Source organism: Myotis daubentonii, chromosome X (assembly GCF_963259705.1).
Source record: "Myotis daubentonii chromosome X, mMyoDau2.1, whole genome shotgun sequence".
Classification (NCBI taxonomy): Eukaryota; Metazoa; Chordata; class Mammalia; order Chiroptera; family Vespertilionidae; genus Myotis; species Myotis daubentonii.
In genome coordinates this window covers 52,174,494-52,202,215 of record NC_081861.1, presented here as the reverse complement: position 1 = coordinate 52,202,215, position 27,722 = coordinate 52,174,494, and the positions used below count along the sequence as shown (strand labels likewise).

At 41.4% G+C, this 27,722-nt stretch overlaps 1 protein-coding gene across 1 annotated transcript in view; it reads left to right on the top strand.

Annotated features, from left to right (window-relative positions):
• The window catches only part of VSIG1 (V-set and immunoglobulin domain containing 1), a 36,748-nt gene extending 14,535 nt beyond the window's left edge, over nucleotides 1–22,213 (top strand). The window contains exons 3-8 of the mRNA XM_059678851.1: nucleotides 1,464–1,571; nucleotides 7,048–7,246; nucleotides 15,655–15,810; nucleotides 16,169–16,288; nucleotides 20,697–20,844; nucleotides 21,665–22,213. Coding sequence (XP_059534834.1) covers nucleotides 1,464–1,571; nucleotides 7,048–7,246; nucleotides 15,655–15,810; nucleotides 16,169–16,288; nucleotides 20,697–20,844; nucleotides 21,665–21,914 — 981 coding nt within the window. The 3' untranslated portion in view covers nucleotides 21,915–22,213. The remainder of the gene's footprint in view (nucleotides 1–1,463; nucleotides 1,572–7,047; nucleotides 7,247–15,654; nucleotides 15,811–16,168; nucleotides 16,289–20,696; nucleotides 20,845–21,664) is intronic.
• The last annotated feature ends 5,509 nt before the right edge of the window (nucleotides 22,214–27,722 follow it).

Genomic DNA, 27,722 nt, shown 5'->3' with positions numbered 1-27,722 from the left:
GTAGGGCCAGCTCTTGGCTTGTAGACAGTGAAAATCACCCCCTAAAAGGCAGGTTTTCTTTTCCGCCTCCTCGCCCCAGCAAGAGCCCCATTATAAATATTCTTAGGTTTCTACATCCAGAGAACTTGAGTTCTTCCCTATTTTCCTTCATACACTGCAGGCATATTCTTCTCTCTGCTTTTCCAGATGAGTAGTTTTGGAGCCCCAGTGGAAACCTCCTAATGGATGTCAGTTCTACTCATTGTTCTACTTACTTGCTGGCTGGATGACCTTAGACAAGTCACTTGACCTTTCAGAGGTTCAGTTTTCCTATCTGTAAAATGAGGTTACTTACCTACCTCATAGGTTTACTGTGAAGATTTTTTTTAATGCTTAAGTTTTTATTAAATTTATTGGTGTGACATTGGTTAATAAGATCATGTAGTTTTCAGGTGTAGATTTCTGATACAAGATCTGTATTTTGCACTGTGTGCCCACCACCCAAAGTCAAATCATTTTCCATCACTATATATTATGTGCTCTTAACCCCCACACCCCTACCCCCTTCCCTCTGGCAACCACCACACTGCTGTTTATGTCCACCATTTTCAGTTTTATATCCAATATATGAGTGAAATAATATGGTTCTTAGCTTTTTATGACTTATTTCACTTAGCATAATATTCTCAAAGTCTATTCATGTTGTAGCAAATGGCAGTATTTAGTCTTTTCTTATAGCTGAGTAATACTCCATTGTGCTTATGTACCACATCTTCTTTAGCCATTCCTCTATCACAGGACACTGGTTGTCTCCATGTCCTGGCCACTGTGAATAATGCTGCTGCAAGATTTAATGAGATAATGTTTGTGAAGCACTAGGAAGCTTTCCACATATTAACCATTAAGTGAATGTAAATTATTATCAACACTACTCACAAAATGGTGATTTTGCAAAATCCCTATTCCATCCATATCCCTGGGTCATGGGCACTAGAAAACGCAGCCCAACAAGATACACTTAGTATAGCTGGGCAGCTGGGGCAGAACTCTTGGGGGTATCCTGGCCCAGAATTGGTTTCCAGTTTTGCTGTCTTCCAGGTGCCTGTGGCTAAAGAGAGGGGTTAGGCCCCTTCTCTGCCTGCTCCTTATCCTTGAACAGAGACCTACTCAACAAAGAGGTTGCAGATATCTTCCTTTGAGATGTATTTTTCCAAAATAAAATTTGGTTTCTATTTCCAATGTTTCCTCTTTGAGCACTTCCATGCATCCAGAATTCTGTACAGCATGTTGTATGTTAATATAGGAATGGCTGGTAGGACTTTTGGGGGGTGATAAAAGGAGACTGATATGCTATTAGACAATTCTGTGATTTATGGGAGTAAGATGTTGCCAGACTGACCACTGAGTGATTCAATTCAACTCCTGGGTTGATGTGCCTATATACCATTCGGCTCTCAGATCCACCCATTTCTGCTCAAACACAGCACAGCCCGTGCCTCAATACTGAGGGTATGGAGGAAAAGGCAGTCAGTCAGTGTCTAAAAATGGCGCATGCAAGAGACGCTCGGGGAAGATGTAGCTGGACCTCTCAGGTAAGAATACCTATTGGTGTACTACTGGACCCCTTCATTGTTTGGAGTCTCCAAAGCAATGGTACTGGCTTTCAGGAGTGAGAAGGGAGGGTCTGAGTTTGGTAACAATCCAGATCAGCACAAACCCCTGGACAAAACTGAGACAGCCTTGAGTTTGCCTCTCATACCAATGCCTGGAGTTCTTTTCAGCCTCCTCTAAAATGTCAGGGCCTTATTGCTGCCTTAATGAGCATGGCAGTGGCCAACTCTTGCCAAAGGCTCATATTCTCCCACCACCAAGATCATTGTGTTTTAAAGGCCTAGTGTTTCTCAATACCCAGGGGAGGATGTTATCTCTTACTATCTCCTCTAAGGGGTTCCTTTGCTGAATAGGGTCTACAGAAGTATCCCATAAGTCTTCTGACCAGGGAGGCCAGGATATTCATTAGTATGGCCCTCCTCTTAGAAAATCCCTCTTCTTGGAAGACATGGACAGCTTCAGTTGATCACTTCCTCAGTAGGAACTCTTACCCGAAGACTCTAGGTCCTGGGACAGGCAGACTAACATGGAAGTTTCAGGTGGTCTGGTGCCCCTCTAATCACAACAGTGGCCTCCTCTTCCATCCAACCAGTCACTGGTAAATTTCAAAGACCTCAACTGCCTATGAACAGAACAGGTTTTGATCCTACTTAGCATGGGTCTCTCAGACAGTACTTACTTTTCTAAAATATCCATAGTGGAAGAAACCCTTTGCCATCCTCATCTCCCCAACACACATAGAGTGTTGACAATTTCTTTCCAGAACCTAGTGTCTTCATATTCTCTGGCTGCTAGATTCTCCCAACCTACCCTGTCCTCTACAGATAGGATTATATAAAATGTTTTCCAAATGTTGGCAGAGTAGAGGTGTCCCACCTCCTCGGGGACCTTTTAAAATGAGGGGATGTTGGTTTAATTGTTATAAATGAGAGCCAATACTGGCATTTGGTGGTTGGTGGCCAGAGATGCTAAATGTCTTGCAATACATAGAATAGACTCACATGAAAGAGTTGTCTGTCCAAAATGCCAGTATAACACTCATTGAGAAGTGCTCTAAGTTCTTCCCTTCCCACTGCCCTCTCCCATCAAAGGTTACCTATTCTGTGTCCCATTCCCTCAGGTGTCTATTCTTGCTAAGTTTGATAAATTAATCGAATGTTAAGGTGTTATGGACTGGTAGCAATTTATTTTGCTATTTTCCAAAGAAAATAATTTAAGCAGTCTCCACTCCACAAAAGCTATTTAAATACTAGGTATTTCAGGTAAATTGCAGGCTGGGAAGGGAAAGGTGTGGGAAAGAAAGTCTTCCTTTTAGTGTTTCATTTCTTCTATGTGCAATCCCAGTTCCCCTAGTATAGTCCAGAGAAAATTATGGGCTGGAGACCATTGCTACCCAATAGTCACCCCCCTTCTGTGGCTCACCCCTTTATGAACAGTGCAGGAAAGCAAGAGGCTGGAAGGGAATGAATCGATGGTTTGCTGTGGACTTCTAATGCTTCCACATTTCCAAAAAGAATCCACAAAATCAGCTCTGGAGGCTAAACACATTTATTAACTGCAACTTAGACTCAAACAGAAAGTAGACCGAATTCTTTCAACTCTCTTGTTTATATTCCGACCCCTAGTTAGAGAGCAGCATCACAAAGCTGAGAAAAGAATCTTTTTTTGGACAAATCTGGCTCCTAGCTGTGTGGCTTCATGTGAATAGGAGCTTGGCATAGCAGAAGGGGAAAGGTAGTTATTGCAGCTGGCAGACGTTGAAGGCAATGTGTGGTGAACCTACTGAGCTTGGGAAGAAGCATCATGCCAATAAATAGCGTCAATTGGCAGAAGAAGAGTCAGGTTGGAGTAGGAGATGGAATGGCCCCAAAAGGAGAAGGTTGCCTGTAAATCATCTTCCTGGCCTAAGTCGGGACTTTAAGTTCCATTTCAATATGTTCAGTGAGAATTGGGAGGTCTGAATTCCATGTCTGACTATAAATTGTGTGACCTTGGGAAAATTACTTCCTTGAGGGGTTTCAGTGTCCTTTTCTGTAATATAGGAGAATGAATCAGAGGTTGCAAACTGGAGGACTTGGGGCCTGATTTGGCCAGTGGATGCATATTGGATGGCTAGCCCAGTATTTTGTTTGTTTCCACACTTTGAAAGCATTGTTTGTATTGGATACCCACTTTACCACAGGCCCCACTATTCTCTCTGATCTTACCACCATCCACCAGCCCCTGCCAGACATTTACCATATTTCTTATATCCATCTGGCTCCTTACAGTTCCTCAACCTTAGAAGCCATGATTAAGTGATCTCTCAGGGGTCATATAAATATGACCAAACAAATATGCTATTATGATTCACATTCAGCCTCTAGCATCACCAATGGACAGGCAGAGAGGACCCTGGGGGGAAGTAGGAAAGTGCCATAAACACAACCACAAAGGGCAAGTGGGCATAAAATTAACAAGCACCACTTAAGGAGCCACCCCTTCCCACCAAGGATGTAGCTTATTGAACATCCATGGCTTTTCCTGGACCTCAATTGCTTTGATCTCTAAATTGACCATATATTTTCTTTGAAAAGTGTATAAGCCTCACAGGGTCATGGCCAGGCCTTGATCATTGTTCAGCTTTGATTTGTAAAAGAATTATTCTTTTGTGGAAAATGGTATCAAGTTTCAGTCCTTCCTGCATGATTAGATAAGCAGGGTTAGGAAAACATTTTATTTTATTTTTCTTTATAAGGACAGTGTGACAGTGTGGACTTCCCCTAACAGAAAGTCCATCTATCTATGTGTCTGGCCACTTGCTAGCCCTGGGCACGTTCCTTTTTTCACAGCATCCCGAGACCAAGTCCTTTCCCTTTTAGGTCTCCATTATTCTCTCTACTTACCCCATCCTGTCCATGACATCCTTTAGTATTATTTGTGAGAGGGCAAAAATATAAGCTACAGTGTGAGGAGCTGGGGTAGAAGGGTTGGTGAAGGTCCTTTTCATAGGGAAGTTACAAGTTCAGGGCCTCATGATTATTTGATCATTTCACATTGACTCATGCCCAACTGTGAGAATTTTACAGTGACTTACTTTCGTGTCCTAGTCTTGGCATAAAACACACTCTCTTCGCCCCCTGATCTCTGCAGAAACAAAGCTCTTTCACCTAGATCCTCTGAGACTTACTGTGGGTCACAGGCAAAACTGATGTCATATCTCGTTGTGGTGTCTTCAAACCTCAATATAAAACAGGCTGTCCTACCCCCAGTCTTCCTGGGAGCTGGGGAATAGGCCAGATGTTGAAGTTGTAACGGGCTTCCTTGATGGACTGCAGGCTGTGTCCCAGGTAAGAATCCACAGGATCTCAAATTGTTAATTGGAAAGTAAATAAGCCCAATGCTGGCTAGTGAAATGAAAAGCTAGATATATTGGGTGTCAACACAAATGAAGGGAATAGACATTTGAGGAGTTGAACTTCCTCTTGGCCCACTTGAATACCTTAACACTGGCTTTCTGGTTTGTCAGTAAAACAGAACTCCTCTGGGGCAAAAGTTAGTAATTTCAGTAGGTATGAATGGATGAATTGAATTATAAGTGACTCATTTAGGGCAGGAAAAGAAAGCTAGGTGATATTAGAGAACCAGAGGAGAGACAAGTTGTTATCTTTTTAAATATGCTTTTTCCTTTGAATTTTTCCTCAAAAGCTACATTTCTGCCTTACTTTAAAAATATATTGGCTTTCTGCTTGAGGGACAGTGCTTTTGAATTTATCTAGACAAAATCTTTCAGCTCGCTGATCACCTTCCCGCTCTCATTAGCCTATTAAGGTAGGAGCATTGTACAAGAAATTAGAAAAACTGGGTCCTAGAACTGTCCAAACTATAAACTTCTCTGTGCTTCAGTTTCTACTATAAAGTGAGGAGCGTGAATTAAATAAACCATAAAGCTCTTCAAATAGATTTTATGAAAATATTAATTAGTTCCACTGGACTAGGGCAGTATCCATTTATTGAATAATATATATTTCAATTACACACATTTGTATGAAACTAACAAAGAATGTACATAGACTGTGTGTATTATGAAAGCCCAGGGATCAGTGATTCCAAAGTTTCAGTCAGTCATGTCTTGTCTTTATGATTTTTGTCATATTTGGGTGCACAAGCAGTATTATTTAATGTTTTCTATACTAACTTGGTTTCTTAAAATATTAAAAATATCTGTCTTAGATTCAGCCCTAAGCAATAATATTCATGAACTCACAGATTTAATGTGCTATATATGTCTCATTCTAATAAATTTTCATTTATATAATACCTAAAATCAACTTATGTGCCTATACTTGGGGAATACATATCACACTTAGGAGAATATTGCTCTGGTTCCTCATTCAGATGTGGAAACTAAAGGTTGGAAAGATTAAATAATTTTTTTACTTATCACAAAGGAGGTTTCCATGGAGACATGACCAGAGGCCACCTCCCCTGACATTGTCACAGTTAGTCAGAAGCAGAGATGTAGCTAAAATCCAGGCTTCTTTCCACCTCACCATGCTGCTCCACACTTGCCATTATGATCTAAATATCCATGTTCTTAAATAAAGATGGGACTAGAATCCAGATCTTTCTTAAGTATTCTAAATTATAATAATAAAAATCCTGTGGCTTTAGATGAGTTATTTAATTTCTCTGGATTTGAGTGTCCTTATTGAAATGATAATTCCAGTTCTGCTTCCTGACACATGGGGAGAAAGGTAGTAGCTCCATTGACTAAGCACTTTCTAGACCCTTTTCTGGGTTATATTGTTCCACCCCCATACCATCATTATGAGGAAATGGGACCAGATGATTTCTCGAAGCCTTTCTCCTCTGAAATGTTATTCTAACATGGTGAACCCTAGTTTGTTTATCCAAAGAAGTGTGTTTGTTTGAAAGGAGCATGAATATTCTAACTTTCAGGGAAACCAGATATTCCAGATAGTCCCACTGAGTAATATAAACTCAATTTTTAAAAACCTTGTAAAGTGTGTGTGTATATGAGAGGGGTGTGTGTGTGTGTATGCGAGGGGTGTGTGTGCTGGTTTTGGATTTCCCCTGATGCATTTGTGTCCTATAAAATTAGTTTCATCCAAGTAGACTCATCAGATGAGTATCTTGATCTCTTAACTTAAGCTTAAGAGTTGAATCCCATTAGCTCCAGCTGACTACTGTATGTAAGATCATCATACTTTGCTGCTATGATGATATCACAAAGCTGCTTTGAGCACAAATGAAGTAATGGCTTTTGCAAAGCTGTGAGGAAGCTGACATATTCCACTGAGTTTAAAAACCTTTGCCACAGGGACCTGTTCCCTGATGGGGGTAAAATGCTGCTGTATATTAAAGAAGATAACCTTGGATAGAAGGAGCTCCCAGGTAGTTTATCCTAGCCCTGGACATTCTTCAGTTCTCATTTTTATCATTTTTTTGTCCTAGGTTTACTATTATGAAGGTGGACAAGCTGCATCCATCGGGCAATTTAAAGATCGAATTGTTGCGTCCAAGGAGCCAGATAATGCATCCATCACTATTTTGCATATGCAACCAGAAGATAGTGGCATCTACACCTGCGATGTTAACAACCCCCCAGATTTTAGTGGCAGCAATCAAGGCATTCTCACAGTCAATGTGTTAGGTATGGACAAATTTTTATGGGTTTTCTTGGAGAAACTTAGGACTTCAATAAGCCAGGGCATGGATTATAGTGCCAATTAAGTCCCAAGGAGAAATGTCCTCCCTCCTCCTTTGATTATCAGGGAACTAGAGACACATCCCCTAACCCAACCTGTATAGAAACAGTGAGAAATCACTCATAAAACATGTTGAAACAATTGCCAAACCAAAAGGGCTGCCAAAATGACAGACAGCAGTAGATGATCCAACCTCCAAGGATTCCTATTTCTGAAGGATAAAATGAGGACAGATGGGACAATGCATAGTACCACTAAATGATCATTAGCAGCTCTTTAATTGGGGACCTCCAATTATAGCCAGTCCTACCTGGGGGAGACAGCTGCCAATTTATTATCTCTCCTATTAACCAGCCACAATACCCACCATTAAACCATCCTATATAATAAAAGGCTAATATGCAAACCGACCGAATGGCGGAATGACCGGCAGAACAACTGGTCGCTATGATGCACACTGACCACCAGGAGGAGGCAGATGCTCAATGCAGGAGATGCCCCTAGCCCACAGGCCCCAGGCTGGCCAAGGGAGGTGTCAGAGGGGGCCCCTCGATCACCTCACCAGTGGCCCCACAGATTGGCCCTGATCGCTAACCCAGGCCTAGGGACCCTATCTGTGCACCAATTTCATGCACCAGGCCTCTAGTTATCCTATCTAATAAAATAGTACTATGCAAATTAACTTTCACTTTGTGACAAAGATGGCAGCGCCCATAAGCCACAAAGATGGTGGCGCCAGCCAGAGCCACGGAACCGGCGGACACACAAGCCCTCAGGGGGGTCTGGACCCCAGCCCCAGCCCCAGCCCCTGGAGGCTGCAGCGCTGGGCTGCTGGGGCTGGAGCCAGTGGACACACCCTGCATCCCTAGTTCCCCTCCTCTCATTTCCAGGAAATAAAATGTCCACTGTGCGTCCACCATTTGGCACAGCCCCTACCTGTTGCCGGTGCCCCCTCCCCCAGCAGGCAGCACTATGCAGCTCCTGGGCATCCGTCTTCCCATACCTTACATGGACAAATGCATGCAGGAAAAGTCAGGGATTTAGGCCCCTGACGTCAGCTTCCAGCTCTCAGGGCACTGCGTGGGAGACTGAGGGGAGAGGGTGGGGATGGTGGGAAGGAAGGAGGGGGAAAGGCACCAACCAGGAGTTGCTCCAGCCCTGTCAAAGTTTCACTTTTTGTCTGCGGGTTCACTCCCCGGCACTGTGCGAGCTTTCCTGGGATAAGTAGCTTTAGCAAGCAGGAGGACAGCTGGGTGCTGCAAGGTAAGGGCTGGTTGCACGGTCCGGGGCACAGGACATGCTGCTGGGCATGGGGCCAGGCCTGTATGGGGCTGGGGACAATGGGAGGGGGAGTGCCTGGGCACCTCCTCCTATGCCTTAGCCTTCGCCTCCAGCTGCCTTCGCCTCCAGCTGCCGCCGCCACTGCTGCTGCCCCAGCTCCCTCCTCCCAGAGGTATTGTTGCAAATCCTCCTTCCTTCCTTACCCCCCACCCTCCACCCATAGGTGCCTCGGGAACCGCCAGACTCCCCAGGCATGAGCACCTCTGGGATGGCAGCAGCATGGGCGCAGGGTGTAGAGTGTGTGCCCTGCCTGGGCGGAAGGGCCCGTGGTACAGAAGTGCCAGCTGTAGTGCAATCACGGGGTACACGCCATTGAAGGGAGACTGAGTTTTTCAGACTGAGTTTTTCAGGGCTTTAACTCCACCAAGGTCTGGGTGGGGTTAAAGCCCTTCCCTGTGTGACCCCAACCTGGGCCTTTCTGGGTGCCCAGGGGGCGGGCCACACCCAGCTGCTTAGACCTTTCACAGGATCCCAGTTGTCATTGTGAAAGGGGCCTAGGAATCCAGTTATCCAAGCCCCCATTTTATAGTTGGGGTAACTGAGGTCCAGAGAGAAGGAGGGCCTCCCCAGAAGTCAGTCACTAAAGGCCGAACTGTAATGAAAATAAATGGCTCCCAATTCCTAATTTCTGTTCTCCAGCATTTCTCCAGCACCCATAGGCTGGCAGGGGAGGGGCAGTTGGGGGCAATCAGGCTGGCAGGTAGAGTGGTTAGGGGCGGTCAGGCAGGCAGGCAGGTGAGCAGTTAGGAGCCAGCAGTCCCAAATTGCAAGAGGGATGTCTGACTGCTGGTGCAGGATCGGGCCTAAACCAGCAGTCTGACATCCCCTGAAGGGCCAGATTGGAGGGGGTGCAGGCCAGGCTGAGGGATGCCCTGCCCCCATGCATAAATTTCATGCACCAGGCCACTAGTTTTAAATAAAGGCAGGAGGTTCCCTTTTAAAATATGTTAACACTATTTGGATTGTTTTTCTAGATTCCACATATAAGTGAAATCATATGGTATTTGACTCTGTCTGACTTATTCCACTTAGCATAGGTCAGTGGTTCTTTTCGTTGCTACTTCATAACTGTAATGTTGCTACTGTTATGAATCGTAATGCAAATATCTGATATGCAGGATGGTCTTGGGTGACCCCTGTGAAAGTGTTGTTTGACTGCCAAAGGGGTCGTGGCACACAGGTTGAGAACCACTGCTCTAGGTCCATCCATGTTGTTGCAAATGGCAAGATTTCATTCTTTTTTATTGCTGAGTAATATTCCACTGTGTATATAAATACCACATCTTCTTTAATTCATCTATTGATGGACCAAAATGAGAATAGACCCATAGGTACAGAGAAACTCTTGTTTGCCAGAGAGGAGGGTGTGTGTGTGAAAAAGGTGAATGGGGAATAAGAGGTACAAAATTCCAGTTATAAAATGAAGAAACTATGGATATGTAGTGTACAGCACAGGGAATATAGTGAATAATCCTATATAATAAAACCATAATATGCAAATCAACCAAAGAGTGGAACGACAGGCAGAACTACAGGTTGCTGTGACCCACACTGTCCACCAGGGGGCAGACACTCAATGCAGGAGCTGCCCCTGGTCAGGAGGTGACCTGTGGCAGCGATTGGGGGACAGGGGTGGAAAGTGGGCGGTGCCAGGCTGCCAGCCAAGGCGGGTGCCAGCAGGGGCTCCCTGATCTCCCCACCTGCCTGTTGCCCCACAGATCGGCCCTGACCACCAGCCAGGCCTAGGGACCCTACCCTATATATTGGGAACAGTCTCTTAGCTTTAAAAATTAAAATCTGGCAAGGCTACTCTAACACTGAAAAAGCAGGATGATGCAGCGATGACATGCATGGACTCTGGCTTGCACATATTGTGGTCAGCCCTGATTCTGACACTTACAACGGTGTGACAAAGCCAATTACTTAACTTCCCTCTGCTTTAGTTTGTCCACCCATAAGATGGGGAAAATGGTACTACTGCCTCAGAAGGATCATGTTATGTACTACTTTTTATAATCAAGGCAAAAAATGTAGCTGCCCATACAACAGCAAGATGTGTTTCACCTGTATGAAAAGTTTGGTCAGTGGTGCATGCAGCATCCCGGATTGTGAGAGGGATGTCCGACTGCTGGTTTAGGTCCGATCCTTGCGGAAATCCCCCTAGGGTGCAGGCCAGGCTGAGGGCCCCTCCTCCCCCCATGTATGAATTTCATGCACCAGGCCTCTAGTATTGTAATAACTTGGCATGGTGACAGTTGGTTACAACTGTGATCAGTGTAGTGATCACATCATAAGGTATATACATATCAAATCATTTTATATACCTGAAACTAATATACTATTGTATGCTAACTATACTTTAACAAAAATTTTAAATGTTAACACCATTTAGAAAAAGAGCCACATGTTAAGCTAGAGTTGAGAATGACTTTATTTATATATACAAATATGCATTATGTGACACTGGACAAGTCATATCCATTCTTCAAATGAATTTGGAGTAATTCATTTATGCAGTATTTATTGAGTGCTTGCTTTGTGCTAGCAGCAATAAGGTTTACAGCATTGGAGGCATGGTTATTGCTTTTGGGAAATTCATAACTTTAGAGATTTCTAGGGCTCCTTTCAACCTCTGTTTGAGAAGACAATGGGAGTTTTGCTCCTGTCTTTCAGCCTAGCAGGTCTTGTGTGCAGACCTTCAGATGTACTGAAGGGAGGGATGAAAGGGCTGTAAACCCTGACCAACTAACAATTTTAACTAAGGGCTTTCCCACTTCTAAGTAACCCCAATTAGAGCTGATCTAGTTATTGCTCTTTTCAAGCTGAGTACATCCATTACAGGAAAGGAAGAGCTAGATCAAACCAGCGACTTGATAATTGAGTAGCTTGAAAAAGCAGCAATCAGTAACAAGGTGAACACCTAGGGGAAATGTCCAGAGTTGTCTGAGCTTGCCATTCAAGTGATGCTAGAAATGCACCATGTACTTACTGTGAGGTTTGCTACTGCATCTACACACCTGGTAATCAAGCACTGATTTTTAAGAGTGGTGTACCTCAATCCTGTTTTTATTTTGCTGAGCCCTGTTCTAGGCATTGGGGTATAAGAAAAAACAAGATAAGTATACACAATCCCTTTCCTGGTAAAGTTGATGCTCTGGTTTGGAAGATTAGTCATTTACATGGAAACTAAATGGTCTGATATAGATGATAGCACCTCAGGCTCTGAGTCAGAAGACCTAGGTTCTAGCTCTTACTTGGCTACTCTGTGGCATCAAGCAGGTCAGTCCACCTTGCTCTGGCCATTTTGATATGGAGTTATGACTCCTACCCTGTCTTTACAAGTTTACTATTAGGATTAAATTATATACTGTCCATGTTCAATGAATTTGATGCATTAGTCCTCTAATGGGTTTCTGTTCCTCCCTGGCTCTGGGTTGTCCTTCTGACCAGGAACAGACAAAGAAGCCAAACATTTTTATCACTGATCTTGGAAATAGTCCTGAGATAGTTATGCAGAAAGGTTAATATTCTTAAATTTAAAGTTCAGAAAATCCCTAATCAACTTCCATAAGAAGCTGAGGGTCATTTTCTCTCTGAGTTGTTCTTTCCCATGAGTATTTGGGTTAGTTGTTCCTGCAATGACTGTGTCATGACTTTTCCTTAAGCATCTGGGATCCAGAAAACTTAAGAGGCAAAGGGTCTGTGGATTTCTTTGTTTATTTGGGAACTCTCAAAAATTCTATTTTTATTAATTGGGCTCAAAACAAAAGCATGCTACAAGTTAATGCTTTTGAAAATTTTGAAATTGATAATTTTTTCTAAAAATTGAAGCAGCTCTTTACAGTTCCCAAATTCCATTGTATATGAGTGCTTGTTCTGCTTATCCTGACTGTGGGGTGGGGCATGGTGGGGTCAGTCCAATGGTGGAAAGAAGTTCCAATATTTTCTTAAAGATCAATCTTCCTAGCAATGCATCTTTAGAGTCATTTTATTACCCAGTGATGGACATTGATTGATCCCATGCATTTACTTGTTCATGAATAAATTCATTCAATAAACCCTGAGCACATGTCCAGTTACTGTGCTAGGCAATGGTGATGGAAAGATGTAAAATATAGGGTCTGAGCCCTCCAAAAGCTCAGAATCTAGTGAGGGAGGCAGATATATAACTTAAAAACAGTGAAGGTAGGAGAGGAGATCTGGGAGACAGAGGGGAAAGGACTAAAAGCTGTCTGGGGAAATGAAGAAGGTTTCCTGGAGAAGGTGACTTTTGCACTGAATATTGAAGGATGTGTAAGAGTGTGTAAGGTAGAAAAGGGGCTGCAGTATCAGGACACAGTTTAGGTGAAGAAAACAGCAATGAGCAAAGGCCCAGGTGGTTTGGACACCATTCATTTAGGAGAGCTCCATTAGGTATGATAGCCTTGAAAAATGAATCGCTGAAAAATATCCAGCGGAAGTTTGAATAATTATTTTGTATGCATTTAGAATGAGAATCATCTTCCTTATGCAATTTGGCATATAAAAGAAAATGATATATTTAGAGAAGGTTTGAGACATTGCTGAAGCATTTTCTTTTGTTTTCTGAGGTGAGCCTCTTCCTCCCACCCCAATTCTGTTGAAAGCAATAAAGTTAAATGGTAGGTCAATGGCTTTGGCAGTAAATTGTGGGCTTTAACTGATGAAGTGCCAATTCAATAGTGATGCAGTAGTTTTAGAAAATATATAGGTTTGGGACATGGTTCAAAATGATTCACTAAGTGTTTTATTAATAAAAAATTAAAGGAGAACATGTGTCCAGCAAAATATAAATACAATGCCTATCTAGATTTGATTCTGGACTCAAGAAATGAATAAAAGTCATTGAGGTTTTTGTCCATCATTTAATGTAAGTCCTGGTACCTGACTGTGATAAAATACCCCATTTAATTTTCTTTTCAAATTGCTGTATTCTGCTGTAAAGGCTATAAAATCTCCATGTTTAAAAAAATTCAGTATCTAAATCTAATGATAGTTGCAATGGACTTCTGGTTAAATAGTCTTGTTTAGGGTAGGCATAGCCAATGAATTGTCCCCACCTGAGAAAATCAGTGGAAAGGCAGAGAGAATGGAGAGGTAAAGAGAAAAAAAAAAAACTTCTCTTAGTTAAAAAGACAACTGTTTAAAGATAGGGATGGTGAAGTGTTTCAAAGGGCTACAAGTATATCTACCTGTAATATATATCTATATTACTTGCTCATGTGTACAGTAGGTTAGAATCTAAGATTGGAAGATTAACTTCAGTAGCAAGCTATAAAGTGCAGCTGCGGGAATTAGTTCTGCTCGTGGCCAACAGCAATTCTGTATGCAAGGCTCTATAAACATGGCTTCATTAATATAAATACAATATATTTGGATTAGCTGGAGCTCAGAGAATCACCTGTTCACCATTTGCAGATGAGTCAACTAAGGTTTGGCTATGTTAGGTTACTTGCCTAAACACATCTAGGGTAAAGTTGCAGAGCCAGTATTCTGTGTCTATCCAGAGCTCTGTTCTTAACTGCTACCTATCAAGCAAGAGCAGAAATCTGGGAGGTCTGGAGTATTAAGGTCTGACTAGCCTAAGTTAGAGAACCTACGTCTTTGGAGGACTTTAAATCCAACTTAAGATAAGGAAGATGAGTTGGAAAGTTTCCACATTCAGGCACTTAACTTTCTGTCAGACTAAGGTTAGAAAAAGCTGTGAGCTGTAAGATGAGTGAGGAGATTCAGATTTTCAATTTCCCACAGGACTTCTCCATTGAGGTGTTTTATAAGCAGCTAAAATTCAGTATGTCCCAAACTGACCTCATTCTCACTCCTCCCTCCTTCCCACTCTTTGCCTGAAAACTTGTGCCTCCTCCTGTATTCTTTATCTCAGGGGATGATGGCAAGCTCATGTACCCAGATGTTCAAATCAGAAATCTGGGAGACATCACTGACCCCACCTTCTTCCTCATGCCCCATATCCACTTGGTCACCAAATCCTGTTGACTTGTAGTACCTCTTGAATTTGTCTCCTCCTCTCCCTTGGTTCAGGCACCCAAGAGTAAGAGTGATTCAGGTAAAATTTTAAAATGGCCATCATCCCTCCCCTACTTAAATTCCTCCTGTGGTCCTCCTGCTCTCAGTACAAAATACATGAAATACAAAGCCCTCTTTCACTACTCTCCCCACCCCACTTCAGAACTGTGTCAGAAGGCCCTCAAGTACAGTGGGGCCTTGACTTACGAGTGTCCCGACTAACGAGTTTTTTGAGATACCAGCTGTCTCTCGGCTGACTTTTTGCATTGAGTTGATAGAGTAATTTGAGGTAACGAGCTCTTTAAGGAGCTCGGTCTCGGAACGAATTAAACTCGTAAGTCAAGGCCCCACTGTATTTGCTTGTGGAGTGAAAAATGAATAAAGATTTCAACACTCTGTAGCACCCCCCCCCAAAAAAATGGGCTTCCCCTACCAATGAGTGACACAGGCAAATTCAAACCCTCCAACCATTTTGTGCACCCCGGAAAAATAAGTTCCAAAAGTAACTCATAAGTAAAAGGAAAAATAAAAATATGGCATTAATATAATAATTTTTAAAAGAAAAATAATAGGTTATCTCAAAGTATTTAAGGGTTATATTTTCCTTTGAAACTGTGCTTCAAGAGTATAAACTATACTCCTAATTGTTCAGGGTTTGCTTACATTTGGTTGTTTTAATAAAGCCATATTTTTACACACAAAGTGGAAATTCCTGGTTATAGATCTGGGAAAGAGGCAGATGGAAGACTTGCTATTAGAATCTTAATGGCCTGGTGACTGAAAGGTTCTTGCATCTGAGGTGCTCTACTCCCACCTGGTGGTACAAATAGAAAACTGTCAAAATAAGTTTTAAAGATTAAAAAAAAAAAAGCAGCGGACATTTCACAAAATGAAAATGAGGAAGTGACTGTAATTGTTATAGACTGTCATTCATTCAACAGGATTTTTACTCTTTGTCATTATTTTACAGTCAAACCTTCTAAGCCCTTTTGCAGCATTCAAGGAATAGCAGAAACCGGCCGACCAATCTCTCTTTCTTGCCATTCGGTGCTTGGAACGCCTTCCCCTGTGTACCACTGGTATAAACTTGAAGGAAAAGACATCATCCCAGTGAAAGAAAGCTTCAGTAAGTATATACCTCAGAAGCCCCTGGCAAGGTATGGTGTGTGTGGTAGCTGATAGCTTGTGTGTGTGGCTGACTGTTCATCTTCCAGATCAATCTTCTATTTTTCTGGGAGGGGTGTGTGAAAAGAGATGATTGTGATCTGGTCTTATCCCCAACTTCTAGAAGCCAAACCTGGTTTTGGCTCAGAGGTGGTGGGATGGGGCTACCTTTGGAATAGTCTTAAGGGGTCTAGTTGGACCCTGCACACCTCAAGAAAGGGAAACTAATGTGAGGGAGTGGGTTGGCATTGAATGATCTGCTACATTGCCATCTCTACCCACATAAGAGATTTCAAAAGTCTGTTTCCTTGTTTTGACAGACCCAGCCATCGGGACTTTGGTTATTGGAAATCTGACCAATTTTGAACAAGGTCATTACAAGTGCACTGCAATCAACAACCTCGGCAATAGCTCCTGTGAAATCGATCTAACTATTTCACGTGAGTTGATCATACAACAGTTTCTCCTTAAGTCAAGTATCCTGGGGCTGCCAATCAAGTAAATTAATTAGTCCTGGTTAGTCCTTCCTGTTTCTCTGGAGATTTGTTGCTTTAAAGGTTAATATGATGCATTATCATCCTAATACGTATCTATTGTTTACACAATATTTAATATGTCCCACACACTGCCCTAAAATGTTTATAAAAATAAATTTGTTCAACCTTCACAAAATCTCTAGAAAGTAGGAATTACTATTTAATAAATAAAACAACAGCCTCATTGATAGTACTAGGCTAAATTTTCTTTGTTGCACTGTTGGTAAATCAAGGTGAAACTGTAGCAATCTATGTCAAACATGGAGCTCACAAACTTTCCAGTTCTTAACTAATTTGTCAAGATATGCCCCTGATAATAATAGTAATAAGAACACTCATACGTACAGTCACAGTAGCTAATATTTGTGGAGTACAAATTATGTGCCAGACACTCAGCCAGGTACTGTGAGCATTACTTCTCTCAGTCTTCCAAATACCCTATCTAGGAGGCAGGATGTGTTACTCTCATTTTACTGAAAGAACTGGGGTTCATGTAGGTAAGTTATATGCCCAAGGTAATCCAGTTAGTAACTTGCAGTGTCTGGATGCCTCTAAACCTCAACCTTCCAGTTCAAAAGTGCTTAGTTACTAATCATAGATTTGAGGGCTTGGAATTTTCAAATTGGACCAGTCAATGGCAAGCCTCCATAAAGCATATCTTGCTATACCTCTCAAAGATCACTTAACACTTAGGATCATGTCATCTATTCCTTTTTTCTAACTTACTTTGAATGTATGATTTTAATACATACAATATACAGGTGGCCAGTTTCATTGCTTTCCTATGAAGCTGAGCTTTCTTCCTTTTATTTGCCCTGATCCAAACATTTTTCCAAATCCAGGATACACCTTCATCCTTATATCACTTTCAGCTCTTTTTATTCAAAGTGAAGAAGCTTCATCTGTTTGTTCTGTCCTTTCTGTGGTCCCATTCTACCCCCAGTACTTTGATCCATTTCTGCTGTTTTTCTCTGGATCTTCCACAATCCCATTTTACCTTTCCAGAGGTATAGTCATACAGCAGATGTAGAGACTCCTAGGATTTATACTTGAACCTCTCTTCCTTTTGAATCCTCTTTCCAGTGATGTTGACACTTGGCTTCCTTCCTTCCTTCCTTCCTTCCTTCCTTCCTTCCTTCCTTCCTTCCTTCCTTCCTCCCTCCCTCCCTCCCTCCCTCCCTCCCTTCCTTCCTTCTTTCCTGCCTCCCTGCCTCTCGATTAATAAGGTATGTGTCTTACAATCAAGGACCTCACAGTTTAGCTAGAGCAGTGGTTCTCAGCCTTGGTTGCACATTAGAATCACCTGGGAATCTTTTTAAAATCCTGATTTCTGGGCCTCATCCTCTGGAAATTCTGTTTCTTTGTTATGGGGTGAGGCCACAACATTAGTAACAAAGAAACAGAATTTCTGGAGGATGAGGCCCAGAAATCAGGATTTTAAAAAGATTCCCAGGTGATTCTAATGTGCAACCAAGGTTGAGAACCACTGAGCTAGAGAGATGAACAGACATTAAAATTGTGTGAAATGCTATAATAAAGGTGTGCAAGGGTCTATTAGTATAGGACATTAAAGAAGAAATAATTAATTATGCTTATACAACCAGGGCCAGCTTTACCAATAAAGTGCTATTTGAGCTGTATCTTGAAGGAACTTTCTTTATCTATAAAATAGGGATAAAGGTGAAAAGAGGGTGAAGGATGACAATAGAGCAGGAAAATAGTCAGCCCATGCTGAGAGAGGAGGATGGAGGATTCCAACAAGGATGTCTCTGAAGAAAATAAAACAACAACATAAGAAACCTATAGATTATTCTATGTGTTAGAATCTATTGAAGGAGTTCAATAGTTTTACTGGAAATTTGGGGGATTAGCAATAATACATTTTTTTAAAATCACCAAATGAGGCAATTATTAACCTCAGAAAAATTTAAAATGTATAAGAGAGAAACATACTAATACTATGTTATGCAGCTGTGGAAATATTTACATAGTCATAATATTGCAAACTTGGATTTACCTACAACTTGTGCTATCCTATCTAATAAAAGAGGTAATATGTAAATGGACCATCACTCCAACACACAAGATGGCCGCCCCCATGTGGACACAAGATGGCCACCACAAGATGGCTGGCAGGGGAGGGCAGTTGTGGGTGATCAGGCCAGTGAAGGGCAGTTGGGAGGGACAAGGCCTGAAAGGGAGGGCAGTTAGGGGCGACTGGGCCGGCAGGAGAGGACAGTTAGGGGCAACCAGGCCTGCAGGGGAGGGCAGTTGGGCGGGACCAGGCCTGCAGGCGAGGGCAGTTGGGTGGGACCAGGCCTGCAGGGGAGGACAGTTGGGGGCAATCGGGCTGGCAGGGGAGCAGTTAGGCGTCGATCAGGCTGGCAGAGGAGTGGTTAGGAGGTGATCAGGCTGGCAGGCAGAGTGATTAGGGGCAATCAGGCAGGCAGGCAGGAGAGTGGTTGGGAGCCAGCAGTCCTGGATTGTGAGAGGGATGACCGACTACCCATTTAGGACTGATCCCACTGGGGTCCCAGATTGGAGAGGGTGCAGGCTGGGCTGAGGGACACCCTCCCCCCATGCATGAATTTCATGCACCGGGCCTCTAGTCTATACTAATAAAAGGGTAATATGCTAATTAGACTGGAAGACCTTCTGGACAAAGCCATGGTGGTGGGGCTGAGGCAGAGGTGTTAGGGGCGATCAGACCAGGAGGGTAGGGCAGTTAGGGGTGATCAGGCCAGCGGGGGGGGGGGCAGTCGGGGTGAGCAGGCTGGCAGGAGGGGAAGTTGGGGGCAAGAAGGCTGGCGGAGGGGGGGCAGTTGGGGGTGAGCAGGCCAGCAGGCAGAGTGAGTGGTTAGGGGTGATCAGGCAGGCAGGCAGGTGAGTGGTTAGGAGCCAGTGATCCTGGATTGTGAGAGGGATGTCTGACTACTGGTTTAGGCCCGATCCCCGGGATCGGGCCTAAACTGGCAGTTGGACAACCCCCGAGGTATCCCAGATTGGAGAGGGTGCAGGCCAGGCTAAGGGACACACCCCCATCCCTCACATCCCCCCCATCCCCATGTGCATGAATTTCATGTACCGGGTCACTAGTAAATATATAAGGAGAATGTGGTAGGGTATGAGGGGAATGTTATAAGAGATTTAAAACTTCAACTTCCAGAGTAGGAAGTCAATAGAAAATAACCAAAATTGGAAAACATAGAGGACATATTAGAACAAGCATAATAGAAACATGGGGGCACATTTTAGAAGATTACAAAATAGTTAAAAATGATTGTCTCTAGTGAATGGGACTGAGAGATGGAGGACTGGTGATTTTTGTTTTGGTTTGTTTTTGTTAGATGCCTAGTGGAACTGTTTGACTTTCTAAATTATGCACACGTATTCCTTTAATCATAAAATGTTGAAGGAATAATCCCGCAATTCAACTAGGTTTTAGTCTCAAAATATAAGATGTCCATTCTTATTTGAAGGGAGATGGATGGGGATGAGCCTTCCTGGAACACATACATGGCCTCTTGGGGACAATAAAGTCTCGTGCTCAGCTGAATCATCTCACACAATAAATTTCTCTATAGACTGATCTAATAAACCAGTTTATGAAACGGGCATATCCCTTTCCAGTGGTCAGAATATATGAGACTCCATAGTGAGCATGGAAACTATGAGAGAGAATGTAGGGACCCGCTTGACCTATTCTCTTGGAAAACCTGCTAAAATGTCCATGCCTGTAACAGAGGTCATTTCTCTGGTCACCAGAGTGCAGCTCCATGGTGTTTCTTTCACTCACCAAGCAAATGCACACTGAAGTCTCCTCGAAACTTAATTTTTTTAAATATAAAGTTTTTAAAAATATGTTTTTATTGATTTTAGAGAGAGGAAGGGAGAGGGAAAGAGAGAGATTGAAACATTAATGAGAGAAAATTTGATTGGCTGCCTCCTGCATGTCTCCTACTGAGGATTGAGCCTGCAACCAGGGCATATGCTTTGACCAGGAATCAAACTAGCAACCTCTTGGTGCATAGGATGATGCCCCTTTTTGAAAGTGATGCTACCTCCCCCAAGTTGGCATTTTTTTTTAATGTGTGTAAATGTGAATGAGTAAGCTACATAGTTGACCTAGCCATCATGCTTCCCCCCTGAGTCCAACTGGCAGAGTTCTAGGGGTTTCCATACTCCCAGCCTATGCAATTCCAATATTTTCCACTCTATGAATGCCCCAAATATTTCCCCCTGTCACAAAAGTACATGTATGAGGCAGAGACAATATATTCCACTTTACTAACCAGTTGCTTGTATACTCCAGATCCAGAAGTTGGAATCATTGTTGGGGCCTTGGTGGGTACCCTAGTAGGTGCTGCCATTATCACCTTTGTGGTGTGCTACGCAAGGAGCAAGGCAAAGGCAAAGGGGAATGAAAGGAAGAGAACTTCTAAAACCACCACAGAACTCGAGTAAGACCTTAATTTGTTGTCTTTACTTGAATATAGTCATTTCTCTGGCATATCTCTTTCAGTCAGCTCTTCCTAAGCACTCCTTTTAGCATAAAATATCAGGGGTATCTTTCTGTTCATTCTCACTACTTTTATAAAAGAATCATGTTGGGTACTGTTTACTGAGTGCTGTGTTTCAGACTCTTCTAAGCACTTTATATCAACTTATTTAACCACAATAACCATTTTAGGTCTAAGAAAATGATTTAGCATATTAGTATACTTGTCTTTCTACCAACCGGTCATAAAATATAATTTTCAATATTTTTTTGGAACAAGGGTCCCACAAAGGCAAAAGTGCCTAAGGTCTACAGAAGTCAGAACGTGACTGGGCCCACAGCCTATGCTCTTGACCACTCTGCCATTTCTTCGTGAATGTATATCACACTTGTTCATTTGTTCATCTTTCCATTTCTATGCTTCCACAACTGTGGATTGGGCACCAACCAGATGCCAAGTATTGTGCTAGATGCAGTGTGAGCTAGAGATAACACCCGAGTCATGGATTTGGGCCTCAAAGACCTTACTAGATGAATAGATCCTTTCACCTTGATATGTTTTCCCACATTTGGAACACTGGTTTTTCTCTCCTGAACTCTAATGATATTGTTGAGACATAACTTTTCTGCACCCAAAATAGAGACACGTGGTCTAACAGTGAACCAGAATATCAGAAATCACAGAGGTCTTGAACAGATTGGGACCTATGGTCACTGAAACCTATGGCTCCACGTGAAATGTCAAACCCTAACTTGGTCTTCTCTGGGCCTTCTTCCTGCAGACCAATGACAAACAGAGTTACAGAGTTCGAGACAATGCCATCTGAAGATGTTATTCAACTAGAAGCAACACCAACTTCCTTCCATGAGATTGAACCCGATACCGTCCTGGGGGCAGATCATGGGCCTATCACCATTCCTGAGTCTTCCCTGGAGCCTGCCCTGGTGCCTGAGCTTGAGATCCAGCTGGAGCCCAAGCCAGAGCCCGGGATTGCAATTAAAGCCTTGGGTGATAAGGAAAAACCAGAATAAGTCATAGGCTGGTAGCCTAACTGCAGTGTTTATCACTAAGGAACCCATTACTGGCACTTAGAATTCAGTTGACCTAACCAATCACCCACTACCTCCCTCCATTTTGACCAACCCTCTTTTAACAAGGTGCTCCTACCATCAATCCAAAATAAACAGGTCAAGATAACTACTAAATAAATGCAAGGGTTCCTGCCTTACCAGTAAAATGTACTTACAATTTTACTAACACATAAGCATAACTAATTATAAAAGCAAGTGATTTCTAATTCAGTTGAATAAACTGCACCTATTTCAAGGATACAGTTTGATGTGTTATGTTTTGACATCTGTATATACAACTAATACTTGTGTAGTATTTCAGAAAATCTTATTTCTGTATTTTTAGCTACTCTTTGTTACATTCCATATGCACACATGACAAGGTGGCTTTAATTGGGTTCAATATTATTTCTATGATTAGTTCAATGCTTCCCATTTTCATATTAACCACTAAGAAAAGAATTCACCATTACCATATCCCAGATTAGAAAAAAATCTTAAAAAATTCCAGAGAAGATTATTTAAAGGGTTCATATTGGTTGGTACATAGCATTTAAAACTAGGTCTTAAAATTAATGCTTCATTTATCATATTAGATTTCCGAAGGAACCACCCTGTTATTCACTATCTGAGCTTAGCAATTTTTTTTAAATAACCCAATTTTTAAATGCAAAGTAATGTACAGGCAAACAATTCCCAATACAATGTTCCTTTAGTGAATACAAAATGTTGATATCACGGTTGATGTACCATGTAGCTTTAAATGAGCTATTGTGCTATCACTATGTCTCATGCTATCTACTTTGGAAAGGCCAGTTTAGGAAACTGTTCTAAATTGACACTCAAAATCAATTTTAGATAATCTGAACTAATTATTTAAACTGTTTTACTGTTGGGGTATTCCACATTAATAGAGATATCATTCTTGTATGTTAAATAGTAACTAAAATGCATTGATATCACCTCTTCACCAGTTAAAAAGCCCTTCCATTGATTATATTTCACCTACATCCCACCTTGAAGAAATTCACAGGTAGACTTTTTCATTTACATAATGAATCAGATTTTAAAGCTTATTTTAAGGTTCAATAAATAATATTCAATAACATCTTATTTTAATTATCCTAAGGTAAATCTTCTATAAGAAACTACTGAAATTTACTTTATGTAGAATAAACTGCACCTGTTTGATATGCTGATGTGTTTGACATATGTATATACCCAGGAAACCACTACAACCATCTAGCATGTCCATCATCCCAAAACATTTCCTATACCCCTTTGTGCAATCCCACCAACATCCTGGACCTAGACTACCAGTAATTTGTTTTCCATCATTTAGAGATTAACTTTGCCTTTTCTTGAACTTCATATAAATGGGATCATTCAGTAAGGAATTTTTTGTGTCTGACTTCCTTCCAAGTTGAGTCCTTTTTTTAAAAAATATATATTTATTGTTGAAAGTATTACAGACATCCCTTCCTCTCCCACCCCTCATTGACCCTCTCCACCCCTTTTCTGTCTTCATCTCACTATTATCTGTGTCCATGTGTTATGGATGTATGCATACAAGTTCATTGGTTGATCTCTTCCTATCCACCCTCCCTGCCTTCCCTTTGAAGGTCAACAGCCTGTTCATGCTTCTGGGTCTCTGGATCTATTTTTGTTTATCAGTTTATTTGATTCATTAGATTCTACATATGAGTGAGATCATGTGATACTTATCTTTCTCTGACTGGCTTATTTCACTTAGCATAATACTCTCCAGGTCCCTCTATGCTGTCTCAAAGGGTAAGAGATCCTTCTCTTTATAGCTGCATAGAATTCCATTGTGTAAATATACCACATCTTTTTTATCCACTCATCTACTGATGGGCACTTGGGCTGTTTCCAGATCTTAGCTACTGTAAATAACACTTATATGAACATAGAGGTGCATATATTCTTTCTGATTGGTGTTTCAGGCTTCTTAGGATATATTCTTAGAAGTGGGATCAGTGGGTCAAATGGCAGTTCCATTTTTAGTTTTTTTGAGGAAATGCCATACTGTTTTCCATAGTGGCTGCACCAATCTGCATTCTCATCAGCAGTGCATGAAGGTTCCCTTTTGAATCCTTTTTAAGTAAAGTAATGAAGATCTACTAGTCATATCCAGATTTTCATGTAGAGGATTTTCTTAAACTGTGGAGCCCTTTCTATATATATTCTAACTGTACAATAACTGAGACCCTAGGTTTTAAGATAGGTTGGCATTTAATTCACATTATACTTGTTCAGAGCCATGTAGAAAACAGATAGCAAGCTGTAACTTACGTATTTTCTTTGATGTGTATTAATTTTAGCTAATCACATGGGTTTTTGAAGTAGCTATAATTACATTCAGGCTAAATATATTATGATATATGGTGTCTGATGTGTATAGGAATCAAAATGATGGTCTTAAGAATGACCTTATATTAAGAGATTAAAAACTGCCGAAACCGGTTTGGCTCAGTGGATAGAGCGTCGGCCTGCGGACTGAAGGGTCCCGGGTTCGATTCCGGTCAAGGGCATGTACCTTGGTTGCGGGCATATCCCCTGTGGGAGATGTGCAGGAGGCAGCTGATCGATGTTTCTCTCTCATCGATGTTTCTAACTCTCTATCTCTCTCCCTTCCTCTCTGTAAAAAATCAATAAAATATATTTTTTAAAAAGAGAGATTAAAAACTAAATATCAGCAGTATGAAAATTTCAACAATCAGAATGCCAAAGTAGGTGGAATTCACTTTTCCCTTCCACTTTTATGACAAAGGCAAATCACAAGAGACTGACATGTAATAGTCCACCACTACACCTCAACATTTCTGGTGGATCAGTGCCAAACAAGATGAAAGGCACTCTTGGTGATCTTACAGAACTCTGTCTTATTAGCACTGTTCTGTTCAAAATATTGAATAGTTGGATCAGTGGTTTTTAACCTTTTTTGAGGTCATGGATCACCTTGAGAACCTGCTAAAAACTCTGGACCCCTCTCTATAGAGAAATTCTTATACACACAAAAAATGTTATGTACAGTTTTAGATAAATTACAGACAGCCTGAACCCAAGATTAAGAACTAATGACTTCGATAAAAATGTGGAAGGCACGCAATAAATCTATAGATGCTCTGCCCCTAGAGGGAATGACTATTATGTTGTATGAATCATGACAAAAATGATCTTGATAGCCAGGAAGCTGAGCTAAAAATAGCATAATCAATTGAACAAGACTGGAAGGAGAGGTCTGCATTTAAAATAGAGTATACGTTGTTCATGCAGAAACCCTACCTGGGCAAGGTTGGAAAGTAGGTAATGATAATCTGAAGTAGTATTTTTGGATCTCACCTTTCAGTGCCCTTCCTGGCTTTACGGTGTCTTATTTTCCAGGATTCTCATATGTCTTTTAGCTCAGTGACACACTCAGTTCTGCATTCCTCAGACAGGATTCATTGCTCAGGACCCTTGCCACCCTTTCAAAAGATAGCCATTCTGTAACCTGTTTTTGTCCAGTGAACATGATCTTTCATCATCCAGTGATGTCATTCAGGTTGATAAGGACTTAGCTCTCTTAGGTGTATTTACCTTTAAACAGGGAACTCTGGAACACAGACAATTCCTTAATCCAGAGTCTAAACAGTGGTATTTCAAGAATTGGAAAAATCCACAGGGGAGTTATTTTTGGGAAAAGGAGACTTCTCAGTCCCTCCCAAGTCAAGCAACATGGGTTACAATCTACTTTACCATAAGGCCACCCTGGGTCAGTGTGACTTTTATCCCAGTCTCCTTAGCTTTCTGTTAGTATATCCATAATATACATATATTTATGTTTGCAATGAGTCCTGAGACCCTATAATATATATATAAAATGGTAACATTTTCACTAAATCTTAACTTGGAAAGAAAATGGACTCATATGTTAAAAGAGCCTTACAATAAGTGAACATTTTTCTGCTTATCAGTGGCTCAGAAAATAAGTAATGGAATAGGTCATTACTTAAATATTCTGATTAAACTTTAACCAAATTATTTTGGCATCATTCTTATTCAGAGAAGGTACTACCTGATTTATTTTGCCATAGGTAGTTAAAGTTTAAGTGAGCAGTCCCAATCAAATTAAAAACCAGCCTTGGGGTTCTTAATCATTCACTTCTTACCACCCAAAAATATTTCCCCAAACTTCTCACCTCTCTCTGTTTCTGCATTTAGCAACTAGGATATGCTAAAGTCAACAGAAAAGCTTTTTGGCTGTAGGTCCCTATTCTCCCTAAATTCATCTTTTAATTTAGTCACCCATGGGATATTTATTGAATGGCTACTATGAACCAGATATTATGGTCGGTGATGCAATGGTGAGCAAATTCAGAGCTAGCTCTAGTACATATAAGGCTTTGCTATGTTGCCTAGCTGGCATGGCTCAGTCGTTGAGCATCGACCTATGAACCAGAAGGTCAGGGTTCAATTCCTGGTCAGGGCATATGCCTGGGGTGTGGACTCAATCCCCAGGGATGGGGGTGCAGGAGGCAGCTGATGGATGATTCTCTCTCATCATTGATATTTCTATCTCTCTCTCCCTCTCCCTTTCTCTCTGAAATCAATAAAATATATACTTTTTTAAAAAAGGCTTTGCTATAACAAGTTCTTGCATATTATCAACAGTGGTGTGTTGACTCTAGGGGAGGAAGGCTGGATTTACACTGCAAATCATAGTGATCTGTAATGAAAAAGGACTAAACCATAGTAATGCTCGGCCTATAGCTAAGAAACAATGTACATGTGTGGGCAAAAGTAGGTTTATAGTTGTGAGTAAATGAAACAGAATATATTCTTGTATCATTATTATTGCATTATTTTCTATATGAACAACTGTAAACTTACTTTTGCCTACCACTGTATATTTGATAGCTCCTATGTCCTTTTAGAGTACCAGGTGACCTTTCCTCTCAATATTATAAGTTGAGAAGTTAAAATTTGCAGTTCTTAAACAGGCCTGTGTGTAACTCAAGTTTGATGAACTTTCAGTAAAAAAAGCTAAATGAGTTGGAAGGGAGATTTGATATCAACAGTACTCAACAATTTCCAAACCCAGAGCACCTCAGGGTGATAACATACACAATGGCTCACTCCTGAAAATGATGGAGTGGAGGCAGGAGATAATGCAGAATTACATTGTTGGTGGGGGAGACAGGAAGGGGTACATGTAGTTTTAAAAAGCTAGGTCATGATTACATACACCCAGCCAATCCCCAGAGGAGAATCTCTGAGTGACGAGAGATAAAATAATCTGCCTGATATTATGTAAAGTCAAGACTAGACTCCAAATTCTGATTCCCAGTGTAATGTTCTTTCAACTGCACCAAACTACTAATTCCAATAAAACAAACCCAACTTTTAGTAATAAATAGTTGTTTTACAATGTCTATGTGCTGGAAAACAGGTCTTATAAAAGGTTCAAACCAATCAATACTCAAAAATCCCACTTGTCTTTGAAGCTTTGTTTTAAAAACGAAGAATTCAGAGATGATAATGAAGGCAATCTGACCAATATTCAAGGCCATCAATATTATTAGTTTATACATACCAGTGATTTACATATTGTTAACAAGCCAGTTCATTTAAAATGACAATAGCCTACAAATTGTCTGAGGCTTAGTTCCAGCTGTATTGCTTATTAAAGAACTAGGATGAGTTTTCTTTTTCTGCAGACAATGAACTTAATACAGTGGAACCTCGGTTCTCAAACTTAGTTTGTTC